The following is a 10,113-nucleotide window of genomic DNA, read 5'->3' as shown; positions in this document are numbered from 1 at the left end:
TCTCAAGTATCTAAAATCGACGCATAAGATAATTTTAAGATATCTTTTAGAATTCTTTATGAAATAAAGATGATTTCTTAAGAATTCTTAAAGATATCTTAAAGTTGTCTTATGCGTCAATTTTAAACATTCTGCTTATTGAGAGATAGATTGGTGTGTGACACCAATCTAAGTTTGTAAAAGATAAACTGAATATTCGGGAGGGTAATTTGCTCGCAAATTGCGAGTTCTTATTTTTCGAGAGTTATTTAAAATACAAAAAAACCAACAAACAACAAGATTAATGAGAAACAGCGCGGATAATCAAACGCAAGTTTGGTAGATTAAAAAATCTACAAAACTTGCGCTTAATTATCCGCGCTGACTCTTATTATTATATCTAGCCCTGTTATTTATTTTTTTGTATTTTAAAGATTGAAAGAGTTTGTTTTAATTATATTATTGCTTATTGCTTATTTATTATTAGTATGATCGCGATTAAGTTATCCCTGAATTTATTAGTATGCGATAGGATATATGGTTCATTAGCTGCATTTAGCAGAGAAAGCAGCTTTGCAACTGTTAAAATTCTTCTATGTGATTAGTTTGTATATATAAATCCATAAAAAACAAAAACAAGAATCAATCAGAAGTATTGAAGAATTTTACAATAAAATGTACTTTCTCTGAACGCAACCATTGACGTATATTATATATTGTTATTGCACATTTTTGAAGTAATGTAGATAAGAATACGGGTGGAGATAAGTACCGCGAATAAGCACGAATAAATGAAAATACAGGTAGGTAGGACAATAAGTATGGATGGTATAAGATAGGAACTATATAAATAGGATAATAAATATAGACAGGTAGGACTAAACACGTCATATGTACACACTTGATAAAGGAAAATGAGGGATTAAAAATTGAATAAAATTAATTTTAAATTAATTTTAAGTTTTATTTAATTATTAAAATCCAATTATCGAATATAAAAATAAACCAAATTAGTTTCAAATTTTATTAAATTTTCAGCTACTCTGAAATTAAACTTTTTGTATAATTCTATACACGTACAAATTATACAACGCATTAATAATATACGCGTTGTATATAAAAAAGTATACAAACGCGTGTAATTAACTTTATTGTAAATAAATATATGTATAATAATATTAGATACGTAATATAAAATTTATGTAAACTATGTCCAGATGAATGCTGTAATCATACTTATTTTTTTAATTTGCACAACGATTCCCGGGAAAAAATGTTATATATATGAATATTTTATATAATGATATATAATTGTATATAAAATATGTCAATTTTTTATATGATTATGTATAATTTTATATAATTTTATATATAATTATACATAAAACATTTTTTTCTCGGATTATTAATTAATTATACATTTACTGGAATATATATATATATATATATATATATCTGTATTGAGTACCTATTCAATACAAGTATTTATCTTGTAGTAAACCAAATCTATAATAACAAAAATTGTTTATTGATTTAATAAATTTGATAAATATTTAAATTTAAAACTTTTTTTTATTTGGATATTATTTTGTATATCAAAAATTATTAATAATTTTAAATAACTTCTTATTAAAAATTTGATGTTTAGAATAATCGTCATTTTTTTCTTCATATTTAATACAAATTTATTAAATAAATCATAAAGATTGAAGCTTTGGCTGAGGCAATGGTTAAATATTAACTTTTACTTGCTTTTCGACATTTACGTTTTTAACTTTATAAAATTATAAGTATATTTTAGTGAACAATTTATTATATGCAAAGGCCTCATATCACTGTCTCGGAGATTTTTTTATGCAGGTTTTTTTGGAATTAATCCCGGGTTTTCTCATCTGCAGTTACTACAGTAACAATTTTGTTAATAAGTCAATGATAATTGCTATATTTTAAAGTTGTAACATTAACATATTATGAGATATATGCATGATATTATGAGGTTATAATTAACGAATATTGATTTTTGTTGATATTTACATAACTTTTTTCCAAATTCTTTATAGATAACAATGTTATCATGATTATATGAATTGAATTTTAAATGTGTGAGTACAAAAAATTCAAAATATGTCGAATGAGTACTCTCATATTAGCGGGATATTAATAATTGTAATTTTTGAAAAGTAAAGAATTGTTAAATTTTATATAATAAATTTTTCAGTATAAATTCAGTTTAAATATTCTTTAAAATCCTGTTATTATCGGGTTCGGCTCATCTCGAAAAGTTGGTACCCGAGAAACTTTTGTACCCATATATACAAAAAATTACAATAACGCATGTATTTTGTTATTATTAAATATATTCCTTATAACCACTATTGCTTAAGGAAATCATTCCGTTTATTTTTAATAAGAGATGATTTTTAATCAGTGTGGCAGAACATATTGTCTCGCAAATTTTAGTATTATATTAAACATGTGAAAAAATGTATAAAAGATAGTAATTGTAATTGACATGCTATCAAAATTATTACTATCGCTAAGTAATCTGAAAGATTCGGGATTCACACCTCAGTAACCAGATTACTGGTATTTGATGGATTGCTAACTTTTCTTTGCAAATGGATCTTGTAAAATTTATGTAGAATATATTAAGTTACATTCGCTTTCTACTATGAAGTTCTTCTTTATATCGGATACTAATCAGCATATTACAAGGCGGAGGAATTTTGATACGATGAAATTACTGAGATAGTTATCTGAACACGATGAAAGTGTTATAAATATATTAATGACTTTTTATTGCAATATTATTAAGTTTAATATTCGAAAAGTAATAGTAAATATGATCTAATTGTTGTTAGTTTTTTCTGCGTGTATCAATATTTCATTAAACATTTTTAGAAAAATTTATGTTATAAAATTATTACAATTTTATTACAATTAGTGCGGGATACAATAAAATAATTAGACGTAAAAATAAAAAATAAATTAAACATATACTTACCTGTAAAAACGGATTATTAAATTTATTAGTATCTCATTTGTTTTATGGGTGAGTATATTTAAAGAAAAGAGGATCGTGATAAAATTGGCGAGAATGGTGGAGAGTCTTTATAGCTCATTTTTGCTAAATTATACTTTAAATTGACAATATATGTTTAGAAAAGATTGAATTACTTAAAAGAAAAATTGATTTACTTAATCTTTATAATTGCTAGTAATTATAAAGATTTTGATCCATACTAGTAATTATGTTTGATAAAAATGGGCTGAAAATTTGCATAATCATAACTTCGTAATTTTATATAAGATATTATAAAATAAAATATTATAAACTAAATATTATAAGATAAAATTCACTAAAAAAAAGTGAATATTGCTGTATAGTTTACATCCATTTTGTCAGAGGGCAGTAGTAGCGCGACAGCATTTTGCGGTTAAAGGTTTGGGCCGTCAGGTGTCCTCTCTCAGGTTTCTCTTTGTGAATACTATTCAATTCAAAATTTTGAATAGGAAATGCAGTTTTTCAATCCAATTGTATCCAATTGAATCTAATTGAATCCAATTAAATCCAAAAAAAAGTATTCTCTATAATATATAAAATACGCATTCGGATAGAAAAAAATTTCAATCCATTTTAATTCTCATTTGCTGGGTTTATATAATATTTAATATTTAATATTAAATCTAACCTAATCTTAATATTTAATATTTTATTGTTATTCAATTCTTTATTCAAATTAATAGTGAGATAATAAGTCTACATAAGAAATACTTGATGCATGTTTTCTCATTTTTACATATTATCTTTTATCCATTCCTCCATCCATTCAAGTATTCTATCTACATTAATTGGCATGTCTTCTGGAACATTGTTCGTTAGTTCATACACTATTTCTGGGTTAAACGACTCTTGTGTTTCATGGATAACAATTACAAAAATTTCAGCTCCTAGATTGTTATCTGGTTTGTTCTTGGTCTTTCTTTCTGTCTTCCATCTTTTATGTAGACGGTCGTCTAAAGTAGCATTGTTTGCTTTAAGGACAAACACAGCGTCAAACCAACTTGGAGGGAACAAGTCGGCTGTACGATAGTCCACGATTTGTCCTCCTTTTTTCATCCAATCCTCCATAAGTTTCACTAACTAGAAAGATATTGCAAACAAAAATTTGTATATTTAACACCTAGATATAATTTACAAAAAATATTTCATAATTTTAATTTAATCAAACTTATTGGCTAATTTTAAACTTAACATTGTATGGATCATCAATAATCTATAATGACTTTATTTGTTCATTATATTTATTAAATAACATATATTTCATGATTTAAAAAAACTACAAAAATTGTAATTGTTAAGAACAAAGTCTAATGCTCGTATTATACTAGCAACAGACAATTGCATGTGTTTATGTTTCTTGGACCCAATTCTACCAATATAAGATTATCTTAAATCTTAATTTAATTTTGTTTACTTTTTCCAAATTTCAAGAATTTTTTATATTCAGAATTAGAAAAAAATAAAGAATAAATTGAAAAAACAAAGATTAAAATTAATCTTATGTTGATGGTACCAAACCTTGATAAATTAAAAAGGAATTGCTAGCCAGCATCAATGTATAATATTGCATACATTTAATTATGTATCCACGTGATCAGAAATTCTTTTATAATTATAGTACTTTAATAGCAAATGTCAAATCGAACCTGAAAGTCTAGTATCATCAGAGATTCGTGTGACGTGAAACATATTAATGAAATATAACTGTGGCCTAGTTTCCACTAAGGGTTCGAACCAAGTCAGATGTTAGATCCTCTGTAACAGAGGAATAATATCTTTTCTTTTTCCTCGTTAATAACTCTTGCGGGCAAGCGCGCCAGTATCTCATGTAGCAACGGTAAGAAAGGGGATTAAATCTCGCATTAAATCTCGCGCACACCTTTGAAAGGAGAAGCGCCGATAGGAGAATGAATCAATTATATCTGTAAGTGTGTTGCCTTCATAAAATTATGCCGACTTCTATCGATCTTCCTCCGATTATAACGTGAACTATAGATTTTCAGTACTGGCAGTGCATATCGGAACACGACCTATATGTTCACTGATCGAAGAAAGGCCAATAGAAGCATAATTTTAGAATAGTATTAATCAGGCATGGAAAACTGTCATTGTTGAATTAGAGGAATCTGAAGGTAATTAATTCGATTGTAGTTGGTTCGATTGGTTCTTCTTGCATTCTGATCCTATGTTCGAATCTATGGTGGAAACTGGGTCCATGGCTACAAGAATAATTACCGTGTTTCCGTCGAATATGCTGCATTGTAACTCTTCGTCATACTCGCTTACACATCCACTATCAATAGCTACTTTATTGACATCGATCCAGTTTAATTCAGTATCTTCTTCCAACAAATTCGCCAAAGTACTCTTGCCTACGCCAGGTGGGCCTAAAAAACATTGACAACAATTATTAAGGGTATTTAGAATTTATACTGAATAACAACAATGCTATCACATACCACATAGTAAAATGTTAGGTAAGCTCCTACGCGTGTTCATTTTGTAGAAATGCAGATGTAACAACAATTAGAATGATGCTAATTTTTTTCTTTCTTTATTAATGACACGTGGCCCTATCAAGTTGATCGTTGTTGACTGTATTCTAATAACAGCGATAAAAAAATATAAGAAATAACACAAGATTTGTTCGCATGCTCGAACTCACTCTAAGTTGAGTGAATAGGAGCTACAATTAGAAGAAGTAGGAGCATGCGACGTGAACAAACTTCTCATGTCATTTGAATATATTGAGTGAGTACAAAAATTCATGCCCAATTTATTCAAAATTCAGACAGCTGCTATTTTTGTTAAAAATAAATAAAAATCTAAATCTTACTAAAAATTAACAAAAAAAGAGCATAAAAGCACATAAGTTATTCTTTGTAATATTTAATATGTAATTAAATTTATAAATTATTTAGACATTTCGGTCACAATCCGGCCATTTTCAATAAATTTACAAATATCAATAAAAACGCAGAAATTACATAAATTTAACGGTTAATATTAAAATTCAATGATATAAATATAATTATAAATTAACGCTTTCTTTCTTGTACAAATACATCATAAAACGTGATTGTTGAGCCAATATTGCAAATTATGTAGAACGAGAATTACTAGATTCTAATTTTAAAATAATTATAGTATTATTAATATTTTCTAATAAATTTAATAAAGATTAACAATTCGTTACCTGTTTTTACAGCAAAATGATAAGTCTTAAACAATTCCTTCACAGATGAAAACGTCGTGACATTGTATATTATTGTTTGTTAATATACTCATGTGTGTCCGCTATTTATATGTGCGTCAAAAGTTTAGCTTCTTCTAGAATTATTTTTATGTGTAAGAGAGAAAAGGTAAATAAACGTCAGGCAAACCTTCAGTGTGCTTTTATTTATACTTATTTGGCTTTTTATATATATCATCTTCTTAAATTCTTCTTTTGAATAATTGTTCTGTATATAAAATTCTAACATTATTCCAATCCATGCTTCTCATTAACTTGGTGGCGTGAGACTACTGACATACCGGACCTTCTTATGTCGACATTATGTTCTTTTATTCGTTTTTTAATTTTTTTTTGTTTGGCCGATGTAAGAAGATTTACAATTCAACAACAACAAACAATTTATTTTATAAACCACCCCACAATGGTCCTTTTTATATAAGCGATCTTTTTCTGTTTTTATAAATCTATTAAGTTTATTGATCGACTTGTACGCAATATTTAAAGCCATGTGTGATAATTTATTAAATTTTTCCGAAACTTAACTTAAATATGATATTACAAAAACTTCTTTATTAAATTAGATTCAGAATCGTTTTCCTTATTATTGCAATCATATTTTTATCTAAATTGATTCTATTTTCTGAAGTTTTTATTTTATTTTTAATTGTTGAAAAAACGAATTCAAGAGGATAACCATTAATTAACAAAGTGTGAAATAAATTTGAAATATTTTTTTCATGAAATTTTGAATGGGATAAAAACAGTATTCTGTCTAATTGCCTGATGATTACATCCCTTTGTGTACTATTGGATGATTAGAATAATAATTAAGATTATCTCTCTGAATTAGTTGATTTTTTATATATGTCAAAAATAATTTTTCCTAGTTTTACATCTAAAAAATTAATACTATTTTCGTCGCCAAAATTTACTGTAAACCTTATCCTATCATGATACGAATTAAACAGAAAATTCAACGGTCATAAATATAATTATAAATTAACGCTTTCTTTCATCTTGTGCGAGTACATCATAAAATGTGATATCTTCCACTTTACAGATTATCTTTATGCACAGACAATACAATGTCATCGACATAACGAAAATAAAAGGACACAACAATATTATTAGTTGTGAGAATTTCCTGTTCTAAATCTTGTAAAACAATATTCGCTAATATGGGAGAAAGTAGAGAACCCATTGGCATGCCAAAAATCTGTTTACAAATTTTTTTTCCAAATTTAAAAAAATGTGGAATTAATTATAATAGTAATTGCTTTTAAAAACTCATGGATAGATATCGACGTCTTATTTTCAATGAGATTCCATCTTCGTTCAATACTTTTTATTACTAAATCGGTAGGAATATTCGTGTACATCGATACCATATCAAAGATACAATGCTGAAATTATCGATATCCTTCCATTAAACTTATTTACAATATCAAAATCTTTTATATAATTAAAATTCTTACAATACTTTTCTATAATATCTTTTATATAACTAAAATTCTTTTTGTTATTACTATTTATAATGACTTTTGAAAAAGTCTAATGAGTAAAAAGCGCTATTTATGCAGCTAATTATTATTTTAAGCGGATGGCCTTCCTTGTGAATTTTTAACAGGCCATTTTTGGCAGTTCTCTGTCCGATACATATAGTTTTTTATAAATATTTTGGTCAATGTTGTCCCTTGTTTTTCTAATTATTTAATAAATTATGAATTTCCGTTGTAATTTTATTAGTGGGATCCTTATTTACTACTACATATATGCTCTGGTCATTAAGAATGTCATTCATTTTGCTTTTATAATTTTTAAGATTTATAATTATTGTTGTATTTTTTTTATCCGTTCTAGTAATTAGAATTTCGAGGTTCTCTGAGATGAATCGGTTTATCTCCCTTACATCTCTATGATATCATTTTCTATGGATTTAATTCCGTTATGATCAATAGATTTTAAAATTTAAATCGCCATGTTCCTTACAGTTTTACAAGTTTCATTATCCATTTTGAAAAGATGACACTCTATATGTTTAATAAATTTGAGCGTATATACTCTTTTCTTTATTAATGATGATTGTTAGGTAAATTAACATGCTGATCTTGCAATTACAATATGACTGGTAATACTTTGGCTTTATCAGGAAGTATTGCTAAGATTTATTAGCCATTGTTTATTTATACTATTTATTGTAAAATTTGTTTTGAATTTATCTGGACAAATATTAATATTATGCCTTATTTCTTGTTTATTAGCTATAATATCTTTGATTGAAATTTTCTTTAATTTCAACGGTATTTTAACTTCAATAACGGCGATTTGGGTATATATCTCGTTGGGAATATATTTTTCTATCCGAATGCGTATTTTAAATAGCGAATACTTTTTTTTTGGATTTAATTGAATTCAATTAATTGGATTCAATTAGATTCAATTGGATGTAATTAGATTGAAAAATTGCATTTCCTATTCAAAATTTTGAATTGAACAGTATTCACAGAGAGAAACCTGAAAGTCGATCTTTCGATAATTGCTAACACCATTATATGAACCAAATATCGATTTATCATCTCTAACCCTGAAAAGTGGATGATGTACCCTAAGAAAAATGAACGTTGCTATATAGTTGACATTCACTTTGTCAGAGGGCAGTAGTGTGTGGCAGCATTTTGCGGTTACAGATTTTGGGGGTGTACAAGTATGAAATGACGATTTGAGAAACAGATGGCGCACCAATGCAGTGTGAAGATTACAAAGATTTAACATTATACGCCATTTTATTGTATCATCAACAAGTGTCAAACGCGCAAAGTGATTTGATTGAAAAGTGTTTGCATAGTATTGTGTTATTGTATTTAATATGACGAAATTTGTACCAAATAAGGAGCATTCGCGGACAGCATTAATTTTTTGTTTTCATTTGAAGAAAACTGCTGCGGAATCATATCGATTACTTGGAGAAGCTTATGGTGAACATGCTCCATCGCAAAAAACGTGTGAACGATGGTTTCAGCGTTTCAAAATTGGAGATTTTGAGGTTGCAGACAAGGAACACGGAAAACCACCCAAAAAGTACGAAGACATGGAATTGCAAGCATTGCTGGATGAAGATGATTCACAAACACAAAAACAACTCGCAGAGCAATTGAGCGTTAGTCAACAAGCTGTTTCCAATCGCCTACGAGAGATGGGAAAGATACAGAAAGTCGGCAGATGGGTGCCACATGAATTGAACGAGAGACAGATGGAGAGGCGCAAAAACACATGTGAAATTTTGCTCGAACGATACAGAAGAAAGTCATTTTTGCATCGTATCGTTACTGGGGATGAAAAGTGGATTTTTTTTGAGAATCCCAAGCGCAAAAAATCATGGGTAGACCCAGGCGCACCATCCACATCGACCGCAAGACTGAATCGCTTTGACAGGAAGACGATGCTCTGTGTTTGGTGGGACCAGAAGGGTGTGGTCTATTATGAGCTATTGAAGCCTGGCGAAACAGTTAATACCAACTATCAACAACAATTGATCGATTTGAACCGTTCGCTGCTTAAAAAACGACCAGAATACCAAAAGAGGCAACACAAGGTCATTTTTCTCCATGATAATGCTCCATCACATACGGCAAAACCAGTTCGGGACACGTTGGAAGCACTCAGCTGGGAAGTTCTACCCCATGCGGTTTACTCACCAGACTTGGCTCCTTCCTATTACCACTTGTTTGCATCGATGGGTCACGCACTTGCTGAGCGGCGCTTTGGTTCGTACGAAGATGTGAAAAAATGGCTCGATGAATGGTTCGCGGCAAAAGGGGAAGATTTTTACTGGCGT

General features: G+C 28.4%; 1 protein-coding gene across 1 annotated transcript; it reads right to left on the bottom strand.

Annotated features, from left to right (window-relative positions):
* Positions 1-3,775: 3,775 nt before the first annotated feature.
* Positions 3,776-5,542, bottom strand: LOC105623212 (adenylate kinase isoenzyme 6-like). The gene is made up of 3 exons (XM_012204611.1): positions 5,503-5,542; positions 5,279-5,430; positions 3,776-4,123 (listed from the first exon to the last, which is right to left on the bottom strand). The coding sequence occupies exons 1-3, from the start codon at positions 5,540-5,542 to the stop codon at positions 3,776-3,778; spliced, it is 540 nt and encodes a 179-aa protein (XP_012060001.1).
* Positions 5,543-10,113: the final 4,571 nt, after the last annotated feature.

This window comes from Atta cephalotes (assembly GCF_000143395.1).
Source record: "Atta cephalotes unplaced genomic scaffold scaffold00054, whole genome shotgun sequence".
Lineage (NCBI taxonomy): Eukaryota > Metazoa > Arthropoda > Insecta > Hymenoptera > Formicidae > Atta > Atta cephalotes.
Note: the sequence above shows the minus strand (reverse complement) of the source record. Positions and strands in the feature narration are given on the sequence as shown.